We start from the raw sequence: 20,416 nt of genomic DNA on the forward strand, positions 1-20,416 counted from the left end.
TATTAATTTATAATCCTCACAATGACCATACAAGATAGTTACCTTTAATATTTGAATTTTTGCAAATGAGGAAACTGAGACACAGAAAGGTTAAGTAAATGTGTCTACAGTCATTCATTCATTAAGTGGCAGAGCCTGGATTTAGTACATAGTTCAGTTAATATATCTGTAAGTCTACTACTGCAATTAAAAAAAAATGGTACGGGTAGCTGCCTCTCCTAAGGAGAAAAGTGGGCATGGACTGGACATTAAACCCCTGGAGTTCTACAAATCCTGTCCCCTACCCCCCTTTAATTGTACTTTGATCTTAAAGGAGTTTCAGAACTTGTCGATGCTTCAGTCCCCTCTTTTGTAAAATGAGGAGAGACACTTTTACTTAGCGGAATTGTGGAGAAAATGACCTGGAACTAAGCAGGTGCTTCAGAACGTGGAGCGCTTCGTTTTATCAGAAAAAATGCCTGGTGAAATCAAAACACAGGATACAAGGATATAATCAAGTCCTACAAATTGTTCTTTCCCCCTGGCAGTCTCATTGGTGTTCTGATTCCATTTGTGGGTGGATCACTGATTCCATATGAAAAACCCATTCGATGAATTGGAATGGTTCAGTGAGTACTGTAGTTCTGTAAAGTGACTTTGTACATTCCTCTTACTTTTCTTAATATCCAGTCTGCAAAATCTCCAAAATAAAACTATTTGCGAGAAACGTGTATCTTGTCTGATTTGATGTCCACGTGATAGATATAGCATATGGATAAGAGATTCCACAAACTTTTTCACCGAGATTTAGCAGACGCTGTGCTCACTTATAAATATTTATACTCTGCCTCTAGTTAAAAAAACAAAAAAAAAGATTGCAAACAAAAATTTCTTAGGCTGCTGGGTTTTATAAAGTTTGTCCTTGTCTTCCATGGGCAATCTAAAGTTCTTTCATGGCCAGGATCAGTTGGGGATGGGGGGTGGGGGGGCAGACAGAGGAGATGGGGCGAGATTTCTTAGGTCTAGGTTCTGCGCGGAAACCGGAAACCCTTGGACTTTTAAAATATTGTGACAAGAATATGCTAGAAATAAGGTAAAATTAAAGTCCTTCCTGACAAGCAATACAAAAAAAAAAAAAAAATTGAGGGCTTCCCTGGTGGCGCAGTGGTTGAGGGTCCGCCTGCCGATGCAGGGGACAGGGGTTAGTGCCCCAGTCCGGGAAGATCCCACATGCCGCGGAGCGGCTAGGCCCGTGAGCCATGGCCGCTGAGCCTGCGCGTCCGGAGCCTGTGCTCCGCAACGGGAGAGGCCACAGCAGTGAGAGGCCCGCGTACCGCAAAAAAAAAAAAAGAAAAGAAAAGAAAATTGAGCGTGATCATAACCAGTAATTTCATGTCCAATAAGTGGGAAGCCCCAGGTCTCTAAGTCGCTCCTCCCCGAGGCTTCCCTCCGGCAGCCGGTCTGCAGAATAGCTTCCCGCGGAGTCGGGTGGCCTCCGAAAATGGACCCCCGGGAGTGGCGATTTTGTTTGCAGGGCGGGAGAAGCAACCAAGCTTAGGGGAAATGGGTTCTGAAAGCTCTGGATAAACTTATTTCCCTCTTTGTCATTCCCTCTTTAGACGCGGCTGCATCTCGGAGGAAAGGAGCCAGCCCGGCCCTCGGCCTTGGAGCCAGCCTCCCGCACCCTGCTCCGCAGGCCGGGGTGCCCTGAAGACGGCAGTGCCGCGCAGCGACAGGCCAGGCCGCGTGACCCCGGCTGGAGCCCCGTGCCCGCGCCCGGGCGCTACCCCGCGTCTTCGCGACCTCCAGTCCCTTCAGTGGATTCGGCCCCTCCTCCACCACCTCCGGGAACAACCGCAAATTCAGTTTGGGATTTTCCTGAATAAACCAGAGCCTAGAGTCTTTGGCTCAATGCTGGATTTAATACGTATATATTTTTGAAGGATTCGTGTGGGGTTTTTTTTTTAAACTTTGATTTTTGATCTTCATTTCTGTGAGCCCCTCACTTGTACATTATTCGTCTTTTTATTTTTGTATTATTATTTTCTCTCCTCGCACTGCTCCTTGTCCTGAGGACTCGGACGCTGCGAGCGCGCGGGGCGATGTACCAGAGCCTGGCCATGGCCGCCAACCACGGTCCCCCTCCGGGGCCCTACGAGGCGGGCGGTCCGGGCGCCTTCATGCACGGCGCAGGCGCCGCGTCCTCGCCGGTCTACGTGCCCACGCCGCGGGTGCCCTCCTCCGTGCTCGGCCTGTCCTACCTCCAGGGCGGAGGCGGGGGCACCGTGTCCGGGGCCGCCTCGGGCGGCAGCTCAGGGGCCGCGCCGTCGGGCGCAGGGCCCGGGACCCAGCAGGGCAGCCCGGGCTGGAGCCAGGCGGGAGCCGAGGGAGCCGCCTACACCCCGCCGCCCGTGTCGCCGCGCTTCTCCTTCCCGGGCACCACCGGGTCCCTGGCCGCTGCCGCCGCCGCCGCTGCGGCCCGGGAAGCCGCGGCCTACAGCAGTGGCGGCGGGGCGGCGGGCGCCGGCCTGGCGGGCCGCGAGCAGTACGGGCGAGCCGGCTTCGCGGGCTCCTACTCCAGCCCCTACCCCGCCTACATGGCCGACGTGGGCGCGTCCTGGGCCGCGGCCGCCGCCGCCTCCGCCGGTCCCTTCGACAGCCCGGTTCTGCACAGCCTGCCCGGCCGGGCCAACCCTGCGGCCCGACACCCCAATCTCGGTGAGTGCTGAGCGCGCGTCCCCGGGCGGTCCGGGGCCAGGACAGAGGTAGTCCTGAGCCTTGTTTGGGACATTTAATTTTTCACAGGTATGCGGGGGCGGGAGCAGGGGATAGAGGGGATGCGTGAGTTTCCAAGGAAAGCAAACTGGGAGACAGAACCTGGCGGCCGGGGCGGGGCGGTAGTGGCGGTGAAGGTCACAGCCCCACGGAACCCAGATTCTGTTTAGTGAAGGCGGGCCTGCCCTCTAGATCCTTTTCAGAAAGGGAGAGACGACTGCAGGGTGGCCCCCGGCGTCGGGTGTGTCTGGGTCTATGTGCGCCCGGGCAGCGCCCGTCTGTAGGTGACTGCGGAGGCCGCCGGGCGACCCGGCTGCACAGCGCTGGGAGCAGCGGGTTTCTGCTCCCACCTCCTCTCGGCCGTTGCTCAGCGTCCTCCGCAGGGAACTGATTACATGGCTTGGGCCCAAGATCTTCTGGGCCATTTGGCGGGCCAGTTGGAGGATCCCTCGGGGTGGCAGGAGATTTTCCTGTCGGGGAGTTCACACCGGGAACAAATGAGGGACCCTAGCAATGGAGATGGGTTAAACTGGGATCAGTGCCAGGTGGGTGCCTCGGGGCCAGAGCGTGTTGTGACCGTGTGCTGGTCGGCGGGGCATAGGTGCCCAGGGCTGCGTTGGAAGCGCACCCCAGGTCGGTGTCCGGGAACGCGGGAAGCCCAGAGGTGCATCTTTATAATGCCCGACTGAAGTGGAGACTTCGCCGCAGGTCCAAGTGTTCAGCCTCGTCCGGTCCCGAGGGCTGGGGTTAGAAATTAACAATCGTAATGGGCACAGTTTTATAGCTTCTTTGAATGTCAGACTTGGGAAGGACGTCCAACGTGTGCCCCTTGCTCCCGTTCACAGATGAACAAAATGAAGTCCGAGGAAGGGCTTCGGAGCTTCAGGCTGAGAGAGAAAGGAAGTGGTAACGCTAGTTCAAAATGCAAATGACCTCTGGTCCTGTGGAATTTCAGGAAGGGACGGGATCCGGCTTGGATGGAGACGACTCTTGTAGGGGAGGGGAAGCCCAGACTTGAGCAACAAAGTTAACATTTATTGACTACCTACTAAGTGCTAAATCCTTTCGCATTTGTTCTCACTTTGAAGAGTAAAGCCTGTTCCTCCCAGGTTTCCAGTCTTGGGCTGGCTCCGAGAAGGGTCCAGGCTTTGAAGAGCTTTTAATTTATCCTCAGACCCTGGGTGGCCTGGGGAAGATCCCCAGGGCTGTCCGCCCAAATACACATCTCAGGTAAACTGATTAACCGTGGATGTGGCGCCGGGGCTAGGAGCTGTGGCTCCCAGTTTCCCCCTCCCCGTCACGGGGGAGCCAGACGGCAACCCCAGAGAGGAGGGCCCGCCCCTCCCCAGGCTCCGGAGACCCCCGGGAGGACCTTGAGAGATAGCTGGGCAGCATCTCCATACAATGGCAGCTCGAGGTGGGCGTGATGGGCGTGGGCCCCTCTGGCCCCGCGTTCTTAGAACTCTCCTGAGTTCTTTCTACTTGGTTAGGGCAAAAAGAGAAGTCTGACGTCCAAAGATGGGGGGCGGATTCTTTGTGGTCATGAGAGTTACAGCCACAACAATGTAAAAAAAAATACTGTGTGAGGAGTGCGCACAGTGAGTGTTTAGATTCTCAAATGTAACCCATACCAGGCCGGAGGGTGTTTAAGTAATGTTTCCCACACTCCAGTGTCAACAGATGGCAAGCCGACCTTTAAGGGGCCCCCCCTTTTTTTTTTTTTTTTTTTTTTTGCGGTACGCGGGCCTCTCACTGTTGTGGCCTCTCCCCTCGCGGAGCACAGGCTCCGGATGCGCAGGCTCAGCGGCCATGGCTCACGGGCCCAGCTGCTCCGGGCCCAGCTGCTCCGCGGGATGTGGGATCTTCCCGGACCGGGGCACGAACCCGCGTCCCCTGCATCGGCAGGCGGACTCTCAACCACTGCGCCACCAGGGAAGCCCAAGGAGGGCCCGCCCTCCTTGCTGACAAGTGCGGCCTGTCTTCCGGGTCCGCTGTGCTCTGTCCCACTACTTCAGGAAGTCCCACCTGAAGACAGCCCCGGGGTCTGGCCAAGCGGTTGGATTTTCTCTTCTGTACACAGCCAATTGTTTTAAGTGGTCAGGTGATGAATGGTTCCAGGTTACCTATGTGAGGGGACTGGAGGCACGTTGAATTTGTTGGCATTCACATCTCCAGCATGTTCTGCAGGTGGCACTTGCATAAAGGCCAGTTAAAAGCAGCGTATGTACATGTGCTTTTTATATGTTCCTCCTATCACATGGACCCTCCTGTTAATGCCTGGTAGCTTTATCGAGGACCATCACTGACATGTTAACTGATGCTGAGTGACCGAAGGATGATGACAAGTGATTACTGAGTCCGTGGTGTTTATTGAGAGCTTGCTGTGTGGAGTTGCCACCGGGTCCTAAGATGGCAGTACAGGGTGAGGTATGACAGAGGCAAACCTAGATTCCATTTCAGGTGCCCCTGTGATCTCGGGCAAGGTACTTACCTCTCTCCGTCTCCTCTCTTTTCCTGTAAAATGGGATGGTTGTAACTACTTTTAGTGTTGTTTTAAATTAGAAAAATAAGGTAACGTTTGTGAAGTTCTTGCCTTTGGCACATAAATGATGGCTATTTGAGTAAATAGTCACTATCATGCAGAGTGACCAATTTTTCTGATTTTCTCAAGACTGAGGGCTTTTTAGGATTAGGGATTTTTAGTGCTAAACCTAGGAGAGGCCCCCAACAAACGGGGATAATTGATCACCCTAAACAGACATGAAGGCAGGTGAGTGACCCAGCAGTGGGCTATGGCCATGAGCTGAGAGCACAGGAGAGAAGACAGAGGTGTACCTCCCTCTGTCTATGAATCTGGAAGCCTTCACCTAAGTGGTGCCGTCTGCACTTGGTGTTGAAGGGTAAATAGAAAAGTACCTGCAATTTGGTAAGAAAAAAAAAAAAGGAAGAAAGAAAGAAAATGCATGCCCTCATTTACTGTCACACTGGTACCATGAAATAATAGAACCCAGCCTGGCTTTGTTTAAATGACGTATTTATCACCATAGGTGAAACCACACAGATTAACTCATTCTTCACTCAGAAACTGTTTTTAATTTCAAAGAGGAGAAAGAAGAGACCACCTTCATTTCTCTAGGAAGTATTAAACGTTAGTATTAACAAGAGTTCATATCGTGCCAGAGTTCTTTTGTTGGTTATTGGAATAAGGCAAAAAGCAAAGTAATAAAAGCAAACAGGGGCCTCTGTAGAGCTCTGGACTTAGGGTGGAAGGAATGACTCTGCCTTGACTGCCATGTATATAAACTTTAATTCATTCCAAGTTCAGTATGAGCCCCGACACAACCATTGAATTCATGAATTAGGCTGCACTGATGGAATGATGTGACCTTACTAAGACCAGGGACAGAGAGTCTCACTCATGTGTGAGTGCCTGGCACATGCTGGGCACTGAGCACATATTTCAGTGGAGGTCCAGGAGGGAGCTGCTGCAATCCTCTGCCCAGGTCAAACCACACACCACGGCTGCTGAAGAGACCCACCGCAGGGCTCTGGGGAGGAGTGAGCCGGATGGGAGAGGGTTCCTGAAGCCTCGGGAAACCACTGGAGCAGTTTCCGTTGGAGAAGTCCCAGGGTGGGTAAGAGAGGGAGAGAGTGTCTGTGTATAAATATCTAAAAGGCAGAAGTCTATGTCCTTTTAACTTTGTGTTGCTCTAGGCGAGCAGATATTTGAGAACACTTTTGCACACAGGACTGTAGTTGTTGAAATGGAATGTGGGCTGTGGCTTGTCTTATTCATGAACCCCTGGGCACTGAAAGTGCTTAAGGAGACACCGCCTGGCCATCTGCCAGTGGAGCTGTGCTGGGGACTCTTGTATTTCAAGGGCTCGGGTCTGCGTTGGTGTGCCTGTGAGTTAGCTGTGGCGAGATGATATAGCTGTCTCCTTTTAGAGATCCGGATCACGGTTGTTAACGTAGGCATATCCATTTGTCGGAATTCATGGACGTATACCATTAAAATAGGAGTGTTTTATGGTGTGTACCTTACACCACAATAAAGTTGATTTTTGTACCAATTAATGCTTGTAAATACTTAAGGCTGAAAAGGAAACTGGAAATTATATGAGACTATGCCTTAAAGAAAATAACATTGTGGTAGATGTTACTGGAAAAGCTATGAAAATATAGTTTATGATGGAGTAACAATTCTTTTGTGTAACAGAAGACCAAGCAGTTATATTTGCAAAGGAGTGCAACAGTTTTGAATCATTTTAAGGGTTGATTAAAAAACAATAACAACACAACGAAATGCATGTATATCACTCACTGTTAGCCAAATGGTTTCTTTGAAAGCTTTGTCTCATTCATGGTGTTCTAAGAGTTTGTTTATGGTATAGGTTGGTGGAAAACTCTGAAGTGTTTTCTGGATCTTCTGGGGACTGCTTATTAGTTAAGCCACTTGCTTTCAGAGCCAGTGCATTTATGTAGGGAACTTTGTGAGATCAACTTGTCGTAGGTAGCTTGTTTGGCTGGAGAACGATTCGTCAGTCTTTGAGAAACCAAAGTTATTTAACTTTCCATTACCAACCTGAGCAGGTCAGTCAGAGCTGGGGCTGGTCTGTGGTGTTGCCCTGAGAACCACTTAAATGGTGGAAGGTGTGTGTGTGGCTGGGGAGGGGGGCGTAGCCAAGGATACGTCACTGCTTCTAGTGAGATCTGTCACCTGCCCAGGGGTGTCCCATTGAAAGGTCAAGCCACATTTGTTAGGTACTTTCTAAGCGCTCAGGTGAAATGATGCACAGGAGACAGCTTTAGATAACACTTTCTTCAGTATCCCTCCCTATTTTTTTTTTTTTTTTTTTTTTTTTTACTTAAAGGAGCTAAGAAAGCAAACATACTCCGAGGTGTGGGGAAACAGGAACTCTGATACCTGTGGATGGGAGTGTAAATTGGTACAACCTTTATGGAGAGCCCTTTGTGATATCTGACAAATTACAGAGTTGATACCCTTGACCTAGAAATTTAACTTCTAGGAATTTAGTCTACAAATATAGAATATATTCTGTGGGCACATGTTCGTTGCAGCACTGTTGTGTCGTTGGAAATAATTATTCCAGCCAAAATTGTAAATAATCTATATGCACATTATTAGGGGACTGTTTGTGTTCACATGGTGCATACAAACAATACGATATCTTGCCAGCATAAAAAATTAGGAAGTTCGTTATGTAATGGTATGGTATCCTCTTCAAGACATTTATAAGTGTGGGATGTGTGTGTAGCACTGTATTTGTGTAAAAAAAGAGAAGAAAAGATTATATGCATTTGGAAATATTTAATTTCTCTCTGGAAATATTCACAAGGAATCTGTAGCATTGACTGCCCGTCTGGAATAACTGGAGAGGTGAGGGGAAAGGGTGAGAAGAGGACTTTCACCACCTGTGCCTTGGAACTTTTCGAATTTTTAACCACCTTAGCCAGTTTTCATTGTCCTTTCTGTGCTTCTTTATTAATCCATTAAATAACAAGAAAATACATTTAAAATACAGGGAGGTTAAAGTTAAGATTTACTTTGTTTTGTTTTTACTGGCTTAACAATTTTTTTGTTTGTTTGTTTTGTTTTGTTTTTTGTTTTTTTGCGGTACCCGGGCCTCTCACTGTTGTGGCCTCTCCCGTTGTGGAGCACAGGCTCCGGACGCGCAGGCTCAGCGGCCGTGGCTCACGGGCCCAGCCGCTCCGCGGCATGTGGGATCTTCCCGGACCGGGGCACGAACCCGCGTTCCCTGCATCGGCAGGCGGACTCTCAACCACTGCACCACCAGGGAAGCCCTGGCTTAACAATTTTTAAGTGTACAGTTCAGTAGTTTTAAGTTGTTGTTTACATTCTTGTGAAACAGATTTTCAGAATTTTTTTGTCTTGCAAAACTGAAAGTCTATACCCATTAAACAACACTCCGAATTTCACCCTCCCCCAGCCCTTGGTAACCGCCGTTCTGTCTCTATGAATCTGACTACTTTATTATTATTTTTTAATTTATTTATTCATTTATTTTTGGCTGCGTTGGGTCTTCGTTGCTGCACGCGGGCTCTTCTCTAGTTGCGGCGAGCGGGGGCTACTCTTCGTTGCGGTGCGCAGGCTTCTCATTGAGGTGGCTTCTCTTGTTGTGGAGCACGGGCTCTAGGCGCGTGGGCTTCAGTAGTTGTGGTGCGTGAACTCAGTAGTTGTGGTTCACGGGCTCTAGAGCACAAGTTCAGTAGTTGTGGCACACGGGTTTCATTGCTCCGCGGCATGTGGGATCTTCCCAGACCAGGGCTCGAACCCATGTCCCCTGCACTGGCAGGTGGATTCTTAACCACTGCACTACCAGGGAAGCCCAATCTGGCTACTTCAGATCTGTCGCTATGAATGTGACTACTTTAGATCCCTCATGTAAGTGGAAATCATACCGTGACTGCCTAATTTCGCTCAGCATAATGTCCTCCAGGTTCATCCATGTTGTAGCCTGTGATATGACTTCTTCCTTTTTAATGCTGAATAGTGTTCCATTGTATGTGTGTACTACATTTTGTTTATTCATCCGTCATGGACACTTGAGTTGTTTCCTCCTCTTGCCTTGTGAATAGTGCTGCTGTGGACATGGGTATACAAATGGAACCTTTTTAATTTTGAGCCATGTGACTATATTACCAATTAAAAAAAACATTAAACCAATTAAATTTTTTAAAAGACATAGTATTCATGAATTAACTTCCTGAAAGTCTCCTGCCTTAAAAAAAAATAGAGTTCTATATTTAGAGTTTACGGATGTACAGGAAAAGTACTTTAAAACATAAATTGTCATTTACTGAATTCGGCTTTTGATTTTTGCTTATCCAACAGGAGATTCCTTTACTGAGGGGTCAAAAAACCCTTATCCTACTCCCAGTAATGCCTTCTGGGAGCAGATCTCCATCTGCAGTTATCAGATGTCCTCCCCCTCCCCGAACCCAACACCACTGACATGACTTCCTAAGATCCCCTCGTGGGCACATACACTGGTGACTTTTCCTGGTGTGGGCACTTCTCCCTCAGGTTATACTGGGGCCAGAATGGAAAACCACTAACCTAGGACAGTGATGGGATTCTGTTAGAAAACCAAATTACCTTCTCCCGAGGTAAAGGTAAGTCTTTTAGCCAATTCTTTTCAACCTGTCTTTTTAAGACCTTTGAGTTGTACTGAATTTAGAGCTGAAGCAGGTTGCAAACGTTGCTGCTTCTGTTTGCATAAGAAAGAGGAAGGACCACTGGTTTGTCCATTGCCTTGCTCGAGAAGTGGGCAGTTCTTGCAGGTCCAGGGATGCTGCTGTTTTAAGATCTTGAAGGGGCCTTTTTGACATCTGAAAGTATTTGTCTGCTGGTGACTTCTTTGACCTACAGTGCTGCATAAGGTGCAGTTGATAAGGCTCTCTCATGGCTTGGGAATGAGTATCACTCTGTTATATTGACCTTCTATGGCCCATGACATGATCTCATGTAACACACTCCAGGGAGGACTATTTAAACGTTTTATTGGCTACTATAGAGCTACTCTTTGGTCTCCTTCTAAAGAAGGTAAGGGAAGATAATATGAGTGGGGTTATACTAGGAATAACCTCTGACCTGTTTTAATTTATACAAAATAAGTTTACAAGTTTGGGTACATTCATATTTGGAAACCAGCTAACAACTTTCAACTTTTTAGGGATAAGAACCTATATCTTGTACCATATATGCATATATATATATACATATATATATATATACACACACACACATATATACATATATCTATATATATCTATATCTATCTATATATATATATATATATGTATTGTGTACTGTGCATATATGCAAGTAAGTTGGATCCTTTCTCAAGGGTCAATGAGGAAGTTGTCAGGTAACAGGAACTTTTAAGTCCTTCTTGAGAATTAGATATTGTGATCTCCATTTTGCAGAAGAGGAAACTGATGCTCAGAATGATTAATCTGCCCCAATTCCTGCTGGTAGTAAACAACAGCTCTGGCTTAGAACCCAGGTAAGTCCCACTTCTAGGACCATGCTTTTTCCCTGTTTGCTGCACTTTGCATTTGCCAAGCTTAAGGGCCCTCCACTCTTCAGATCCAGAAGGTACGTGGTGTTTGAAGGACTCAAGTAAACTTCAGGAGTTTCTGTTACTTTGCTCACTACCTGCTCCCTCTCCCCAGTGTGGTTTCTCCTCTGTGTTTTCCTGTTTCCCACCAATGTCTCTCCGTCTCATTCTGATACTGCAGAATTTGCAATGCCAGGAATCCCTGCCTCACACAAGCTTCCTTTCTGCATCCTGATTTGGGTGTGCAGAGAATTAAAGAGAGATTGCCCAGAATTCAGACCCTGCAAAGTAGAAGATTCTTCTTACTCTGGGGGGACTGTTGGCTGCATAAGAAGAGCAAAGCCGTCTGGCTCTCTCAAAAGTCCCTTTTCTTAAGGAAACTAGAACCATCTTCTCCGTATTCCCTTTTCTCCAAAGGTCGGAGCTGAGAAAGGACGAGAGGAATCACAGTCATTATATTTTTTAATGAAGATGAGAATAGGGGCATGGATCAAGACAGTGGATAAAACCCCAGGCTGGAAGAGCCCATGGAATTGGTCTGAGCTGATCACAGAAGCCATGAGTGGAAGCTTTCTCGTTTCTGGCAGGGGGCCTAGGGTTTTATCTATTGCTACTCTGTAATCAGAACTGAGCCAGGATATTTAAGCCTCTTATCTGAATGAAGGGAATTTGGTTTTCTAGCCTTCAGTACTTTGCAGGAGCCCCCAAATTGCCTTCATGTCTTTAAATATCTTTTTTTTTTTTTTTTTTTTTTTTTTTTGCCAAAGGAGGAATATAATCCAGACAGGTAAGCCATGCCATGTGGTTCACCCTCTGCAAATGGAATGAACGTGAGGATGTCTTTCACTCTGTGTTGAATCATCATAGATGAACTTTATTTTGGAGGATGAGAAATCAAGGAGTTACCACCAGAATATGGTGGGAAGTTTTTTGAGGATTATTAAGCCACAGGCTTTGGGATTCATCAGTCACAGATCCAGTTTTGCTTCTTAAAATGGAATTAAATCCTTAAAGTATTTTTTTAATCTTCCTTTTTTTCTTCCTAGTTTAAATCTCCATTTCTACTTCTAGAAATCCAGTCAAACTTTATCAGCTCCATTCAGTATTGATCGATAGCAACTGGTGAGCAGGTTAATTATAATCGCAGAATAAACGCTGAAGTCTCAAAGTTCACCACTTTTGCAATGTTTCCAAACCCCTCCGGGACCATGCCAAGAGACTCTCATTGACACATTCAGAGCAGGTGTGGGAGTTTGAACCCAGGCAGACAATCGGATCTGATTCAAGACAACTCAATTTGGCTTCTTATCTGCAGCTTTTCCTATCTTATGATGTCTGTCATTTCAGATAAAAAAAAGTTCAGTCAACTGAGCTGGGAAATGGCAAGTTACATTTTCTTCTGATAAAAGTTTTCTAGTTGCTGTTTTATCAGATTGGGTTGAAATTGTATGTGTTTCTGTCAAGGTCTGCAATGACCTTTTCAGATATTTTATCAGGTATTAGGTGGGGAAGCCTTTTTTTTTCTTTCTTTCTTTCTTCCACCTAGCAGAGAATGACCTGACTTCCAAGATCATAAATCAAACCAGGCAAAGAGAGGCAATAATACAGGTTACCCATCAAAATTGAGTAGGCGGGGGAAAACAAACAACAAATAAAACCTTTCGCTAGCATATAGAGAGAACTTAACTTGACCCGAAATAAAGAATGTGGCTCTCACAGTGTACACTTAATAGGAAAATACTGCTTATTTGAAAAAAGAGAATGTTTTCCAGGTCAAAGATGGCTTCAGAAAAACAAACAGTTTTTTTTTTCAAATAGTATCAGTAAAACTTAATTATTTTTTCTTTTATTAAACTCGGTGTATATTTACTATGGAGAAATGAAAAACTCATATAAACCAAGGCACAGAATTTGTAATCTTACCATCCGAAGATAACCACTGTTAGGCATTAATCCTTGGCTTCTTAGTTACCATACATATACAGGCATGTGTATATCTATATATTTAAGCAGTCATAAAAGTTACTGTTTAGTTATTTCAGCACTGAAGCAAGTTTTTATAAGATTGGTGACCCAGACTGGCTCCTAAAGACTGGTCTCTGAAATAGAGCAAAACTGGGAAATGGACCGAAAGAACTGCCAATAATAAATAGCCAATCACATGGGAGCGTTGTGTGTAAAAGCATAGTTTTTCAATCTTATAGTATGTTATGTTTAGCCATTTTAAGGCTAGAGCATATTTAGAAGTTTTAAGTGGTTGCCCCCTTGAAGTGAGGTGACCAGCTGCAGGATGTGTTGATTTGTGAGGCTCTGATTTGTTGAGAAATGTGAGCAAGTAGCTTTCAACCCACTTTTTAGAAGGGGAGGTCAGTGAGGTGAAAGCGTATCAGTCCAGAACCGAGATCCTGTCCCCTGCTCTAATCTTCCTGCTGTGTGACTTTGGACAACTTATGAAGCCCCTCTGAGCTTGAGTATCTGCACTGGTAAGGTTAAGAAATCAGGCCAGGCACAGAAATAGTGAGAAAGGGGTATTTAAAATCCAGGGTCTGGGAATTCCCTGTCAGTCCAGTGTTTAGGACTCCACGCTTTCACTGCCGTGGGCCCAGGTTCAATCCCTGGTCGGGGAACTAAGATTCCTCAAGGCCCACAGTGGAAATAAATGAATGAATGAATGAATGAATGAAATCCAGGGTCTGATGGCAGTGCCCATGACAATAGTTCATGCTGGCTGTTACAGCAAAGCTACCATAGTAACATGTCACCTTCCTGAGCTTGCCTGGTATCCACTTGACTTCATGCAGTCTGTGTAGAGTAGGTTTCCATGGCTACCTGCCTCATTTTAAGCAATAGTATCTGTGAAATTTCAAGTTTGATGGGCTAATTTTATTTTTTCTTATAAAATACTTAACTACTAAAATGTAAAAACAATGGTGGGAAACCATGGGTTAAGTGACCTCAGAGTTGGTCTCAGTTTGTGGTTCCTTTGGTTTTGTTTTTCTGTTATTAAGTAAACCCATTCAGTGTCTAAGGTCCCCGCAGGCCGTGGAGATCCACAGAGGGTAGAGCTCCGTTACAAACACCAGTACCAGACACATCATTTGCCTCATCAGACAACCAGCCAACAAATATTTTTTTCCTGCTTCCTGTGAGCTGAACACTCGTTAGGCTTTGGAGATCGAAAACGAACAAGGTGGTCTCTGCGTCCCAGGAGCTTACAGTCTGGCAGGGGAGGTAAAAAAAAGTGAGAGTCTGAGTGCATGGAGGGCTATCGCGGGGTGAATCTGGGTTCCACGCGAGTCTAGGATGCCACACCGACAGAGACAAGGCTTCCTGGAGGAGTGGACTCCTATAGCGAGTCTGAAACGATGAGTAGGAGTTTGCTGCATGGGAGGAAGGACATGGTAAGCTGAGGACACCTCTTGAGTTGTTGGCTCTTCTGCAGTGTCAGGGGCTGGGGTGAGGGGGCCATGCAGCAGGCAGAGGCATCTGGAGAGTTCGGACTTGGCCTCGGGAGGAGGAGACTTAGACAGTGGAGGGGCAGGATTCAAGGAGCCTTTTGGGTATATCATTTTGGTTATAGTGTAGAAAGGCTACAAATAGAGGCTCTTGTTCATTTCGCTTTTGCCTCGCCCTTGCAAGGTGATGACCGCCTTCCCTCTGCATTTCTGCACCCGTTCCCACTTAGAGAAAGATGTCTGATGGAAAGGAAGAGACACGCTGTGAAGATGCTGTGGAGGAGCTGTGTGTCTGTGCGTGCTTTAGCAGTAGGGCTCAGTGAGGCTGGGCGGCTTGTGTCCAGGCTGAGGTAGAAGAAGCAGCAGAAATCCAGGCTGATTCTAGTTCCCAAACCAGATCCCTGCCCTGGGAAGTGGCTGATCTGACCTCAGAGGTGGGGTCCCACCCTCTTCTTCTCAGTGATTCTGCCAGTAAAGGTGAGGTGTAAAGGGCCAGGAGTGGCCTGAATAGGAATACAGATAATTACAGGGGAAAATACTGTTTATGCAGGTGTGCAAAGCCAGATGCCACAGCACCTGCCTCCCAGGAGGGTTAGAGGTGAAGATGAAGACTTTAAGTTCAATTCCTGCCTTTTAAACAAGTTTTTAAGAATATGTTCAATTTCAAACATATGCAAAAGTAGAGAGTGTCTACTCATCCCCCAGCTTCAACAAATGTCAACTCTCGGCCAGCTGTATTTCATCTGTATCCCCCCCACCCCCCCGCATTCCCCTACACTAAGTTATTTTGAAGGAAGTTCCAGACAACTTATCATTTTATCTCTAAATACTTCTGTCTGTATCTCTAAAAGATATAAGGACACTTTAAAAAAAATACAGCCCCAGGACCAGTATCACTCTGATACAGCTAACCACCACTCCTTAATCATTAAATATCCAGTCGGTGTTCAAATTTCCCATTTGTCTAATTTTCTTTAACAATTTGTTCAAATTGGGATCTAAATAAGGTCCATACGTTGCCTCTGTTGATGTCTCTTAAGTTTCTTTTAACCTATAGTTCCCCTTTTACTCTCTCTTCTTTTTCCTGGAATATGTTTGCTAAAGAAACTAGGCTTTTCCTGTAGGTTTCCCACAGCCTGGATTTTGTTGATTGCATTCCCCTCATTTAACATGTTCCTCTCTCCCCTGTTTTTCGTGTAAATCTGTGATTGGAAAAATAGGCTAGGTAATGCTCAGCAGCCACTGACGGTCATTACCAAGATCTGTTATTTCATCAGGGGTTGCAAACGGTCACATTCTAATGCTCTCATTCCTTCTTCTTTTATTAGCTGATACACGTCTATAACAGTTAAACATATTTTTTTAGTTTATCAAATATTTGGTTACCCTGAGATACAGTTTGTATTGGAAAGGCAGGATAAATGCTTGCTTCTTTCATTTTACTTTTCAGTGTTCAAAATAAGGAATTAGTTCCCTAGCATCCTTCCAAGATTCCCAGTGAAATAAAAACTTTTTAGATCATTAAGAACTCATGGATTTAAACAGACATGATGTATGTTATTCCATGTCCTTATTATCCTGATTGATGTTCACAGGTATCCCATCTTTTGCCAGTGGAAACTTGTCCAAATTGGCTCCTGAGTTCTTTTGACAAAATCTTGGTTTGATCCTTTCCTGCTTTCCATACTACAAAATGTTCCAAGCTCTTATACGTTTTCTCCTCCCAGACCTGGGTTTGGCTATCTCTCCAAGAAACCCTGACTCCTTTTAGTGAGAAATGGTATTTGGACGCCACTCTTAGAGTTGGCTCTGCTAGTTGTGCTTTTTGCTGTTGGGTTAGTCATTCAGTATGGGGAGTTAGGAAATAGTTCCCCCGTCCACCTGAAGATAAGATAAAATACATCATGTGTGGATGCCAATACTTCCAATTCAAATTTAGGACTGAAAGGTTTTCACTTCCCTTTATGCATCCTTTTTTTTTTTTAAGCTGTCGTAAAATATACACAACAGAAAATTGACCATTTTAACAATTTTTCAGTATCATTTCAGTTGGCATTAAGTGCATGTACATTTTTGTGCATCCATCACCACCATCTGTCTCCAGAACTTTTTCATCTCCCCCCCAGTGAAACTCTGTATCCATTTCCTCCTCTCAGCCTCTGGCAGCCACCATTCTCTTTTCTGTCTCTAGGAATTTGACTATTCTAGTTACCTCATGTAAGTGGAATCATACAGTGTTTGTCCTTTTGTGTCTGGATTATTTCACTTAGCATCTGTCCGCAGGGTTCATCCATGTTGTGGCCTGTGTCAGAATTTCCTTCCTTTTAAAGACTGAATACTATTCCATTGTACGGATAGAACACATTTTGTTTATCCAGTCATCTGTTCACGGACACTTGGGTGGCTTCTGCCTTTTGGCTATTGTGAATCATGCTGTTTGTACACCTGTGTACCAGTATCTATTCGAGTCCCTGCTTTCATTTCTTTTGGGAATATACCCAGAAGTGGAGTTGCTGGATCATGTGGTAATTGGGTGTGGTTTTGAGGTACCACCATGCCATTTTCCATGGCAACTGCACCATTTTACATCTTTCCATCTTTAAATCTTTTCGTCCACACCAAGAATCTCATCCTCAAAAACCCCAAAATAATTCCTCGTTTGCTTTATGCCATAACATCCGTAGAGCCTGAGGAAACCAGTACCAGTGCTAACCTTGACACTCGGTTACTAAAACCTGTTCTGTCTGTTTTGGTCATTCCTTGCCTTTTGGCTTCGGATTTACCTCCAGTGTTTCCAGCTCTTGGCTTTGGGCTCCTCTGCAAGTACACGAGCTGGTTGCTTACGGCAACTCGCCCTACCTCCTGCTCCTTGATGCCGTGCTCCACCCCAGGGGACCACCTTGGGCATCTTGAACATCATCCGCCACATCTTAGACCTTTTCCCAGTGCTCCAGTGGCCTGGTTGTCCTTTAGGGACCGGCAGGGTTGACACAGTGGGGCCAGTTGTGGAGGACCTTGAAAGTCGGGTAGAAAAGTTTAGGACTTTATGAATAGGGGCAAACATAATTGAAGCAGTAAATTGGGAATACATACACACAGAGGTGTGTGTGTGTGAGAGAGAGGGGGGGGAGGGAGGGAGGCTGGCATGGAGACAGAAGGCCTCTGGTTCAGTTAGAGGCTGTCGGAGGCTTTCTCTAGCCTGGGTAATGAGTGAGTGGTGGCAGAGGACGTGGAAGGAAAGGGCTGCGACGTCACCAGGCCAGACTGTTCCAGGAAAGGCATGGGTGAAGACAGTGGTGTGTGTCAGCTTCCATGCGCCCCTCGTTCCCCAGTTTACATGGGCTGGGGGTGGTCATCCCCCAGTCGCTGGCCCAGAGGTGGCATCTGAGTTTGCTTCCCTCCTCTGGGAATCTGAGCCATTCTTCCACCATGCCACCCTTCCACTTAGCTGATGATCTCCTGGTGGGAGTGGGGGTGAGAAAGAGGGGATACACGGTAGCAAAGGGGACACTGGATCGAGGTAGGAATCCTGGATTTGAGGCCTCACATCCCTGACCTGTCGTGTGGACCAGGCCAATGTCACTTCTTCCCTTGTCTGGGATTCCACTTCCCCATCAGGAGCACACACCCCTTACCCCCAGTACCTTGATTGGCTGCATTGAAAAAGTCTGGAGGAACCTGTGAATAGGCAGTTGAGTAAACTGTTAAGTAGAATTTCTCACCCGCACCTTCCCATTTAAGGCCTGGGGAATCAGAGGCATCACTTCCCCCTTTGCCTGGTAGCCTCCGACGGCTGGGACCACCCGGGAAATACGTGGCCCTTCTAAGAGGGCACCAGGGAGAGCTGGGAGGCTCTTATTTGACTGCTTTCCTGTGGAGAGCAGGGCATATTCTACTGTATTCCAGAGAATCCCAGGGTTTTACTGCTCAGGCTTGGAGAGTCTTGGCCTTTGATGGCAAGGCCAAGATGGCGGGAGCGTCTGAGCTCAGCTCTGAACTCCAGAGGCCACACTGCCTGCTGTCGGTCATGGGGAAGAAGCTCCTTGGCAAAGCCACCTGGTATCGGATGGTCTCATGTTTCCTTCTACCCTAGTAATTCCACAATGGCTTTTTCACGCACACAACTTTGGTCTCTTCTTCTCACTCACCTGCCTGTGGAAGAACCAGAAGCAAACAAGGGAGAATCAAAGAAATCAGGTTCACACTGCCTCTTGGTTGCCAAGAGGGAGCAGAGGTGGATCTTGTGAATGCAAGAGAGCTGGGGTGGGCTCGTCTCTCCAGGCAGCCTTTGACTCACCTGCAGGCAGAATCCCCGAGAATCGTACACAGCCAGCGTTCTCACCGTTTCCATGGTGCTGTCCTTTGATTTGGATTATAGTTCTTCTAGACTGAAAGTGTTTCCAGGGCAAGAATTATGCCTCACTCAGTTTGGGGTCCATGATACGATTACATGGTAAATACTAAGTAAACGTTTATTATCTGAAAAGATAAAATCAGGAATTCATCACAAAGTATATGGCCCCTCCGGCTCATATATTTATACCTGCAGTCCAGGCCCACTGAGACTGGCTGGGAGGAGGGAACCATCCTTGTAAAAGGAACCTGAGGAGGAGGGGTCCAGGGTCGAGCATGGCCCCATCATGATCAGTTTTACAGGGAGAGGGATCTGGTGGGACTGGGGGGTGGGGAGGGGAGGATATTGAAGAGCTGTAAGAATCATGCTCAGGCAGCCCAAACCTAGGAGGTGGCTGGAGAGAGGAGAGCAGAGAAAACTCTGGTGATGTGTTCCCAAAGGTAACAGCAAGGAAACAGGGCACCTAGGGGTGGGACAACGTATCGGACATGGTGGGCCAGAGGCATGGGGGCGGGACAGGCAGGTGGGATGTCCAGGAGGCAGGTAGCCCGGGCTGGAGTCTGGGATCATCACTCTGTTTTTTTTGGTTTGGTTTTTTGGTTGTTTTTTTTTTGTTGTTGTTTGTTTGTTTTGCGGTACGCGGGCCTCTCACTGTTGTGGCCTCTCCCGTCGCGGAGCGCAGGCTCTGGACGCTCAGGCTCAGCAGCCATGGCTCACGGGCCCAGCCGCTCCGCGGCATGTGGGATCTTCCCGGACCGGGGCACAAACCCGTGTCCCCTGCATCGGCAGGCGGACTCTCAACCACTGTGCCACCAGGGAAACCCCCATCACTCTTTTTGAAGCCATGAGAACAGGAGAGAGCCCCCAGGGTCGTGGGGAGAGTGACGGGGCACTGGGGGGGCAGTGCTAACCTCTAGCAGAGGTGGGAGGGGTAACAGGTAAGAGATGCCTGACAAGAGGAGCTAAGAAAGGAAGCTGAAAAAATCGACAGTTACGTGCCCTCCATTTTCACCTCGCAAAACCCACCTGAGCTCATTCTTTGATCCTGTGATGCTCTGCTGAGCCCTGATGGTGCCCCCTTGGGCTTCCTAAGGCCCCCCGCCCCGCGCAAGCCTTCACATCCTATCAGAATTCTGGCCCTGGAGCCCATCTCCCCCTGCCAGTGTGTGGAGACTTGCAGAATTTCGCTCATCAAGTGTGTCCTTTCCAACCCGTCGAGTGCCTGAATCCACTATTTTCCCCCTCCTCGCTGTGAATAGATTCCTTGAGATCCTTCTTAGAGAGCCTCTTAAGGCACCAGGGAGAGTTTTGTGTATACGGGTAACCGCCTCTCAAACTCATCATAACAAACGGGCTCAGGAACTCCAAGATTCTCTGTAGAAACAAACTCTCCCGTCAGACTCTGTTTAAAGGGCATAAGTGCCTGTTGATTTGGGAGGCTGGTCTCTGCCTGCCTGAAGTGCTTCACAGAAGTGACAAGACACTCTCCTTCAGGGAATGTTGATATTAAGTTTCCTGCCCTGTGTAAACACATCTCCAGGAATGGCATTAATAAAGGGGACCCTTTTCCCAAGACAAAGCAGAAGGGGCGGGGTGTGGGGGTGTGGAGAAGGACCAGGAGGACGGATCTGCCGGGCCAGGGAGAGCTGGCCGGGCGCACCATCTGACCAGCTGTTCTCGGTGAAGGCAGAGCCCGTTAGCTGGGCTGGTTTTCGTCATAGTCACAACTCTTGCTTATATTTCTTGTT

At 47.3% G+C, this 20,416-nt stretch overlaps 1 protein-coding gene across 2 annotated transcripts in view; it reads left to right on the forward strand.

Moving 5' to 3' along the window:
* Nucleotides 1-2,081: 2,081 nt before the first annotated feature.
* Nucleotides 2,082-20,416, forward strand: part of GATA4 (GATA binding protein 4) — a 47,897-nt gene continuing 29,562 nt past the window's right edge. For both annotated transcript variants that reach the window (XM_060101453.1, XM_060101454.1), the window contains exon 1: nt 2,082-2,697. In XM_060101453.1, coding sequence (XP_059957436.1) covers nt 2,082-2,697 — 616 coding nt within the window. The remainder of the gene's footprint in view (nt 2,698-20,416) is intronic.

This window comes from Mesoplodon densirostris, chromosome 6 (assembly GCF_025265405.1).
Source record: "Mesoplodon densirostris isolate mMesDen1 chromosome 6, mMesDen1 primary haplotype, whole genome shotgun sequence".
NCBI classification, from domain to species: Eukaryota; Metazoa; Chordata; class Mammalia; order Artiodactyla; family Ziphiidae; genus Mesoplodon; species Mesoplodon densirostris.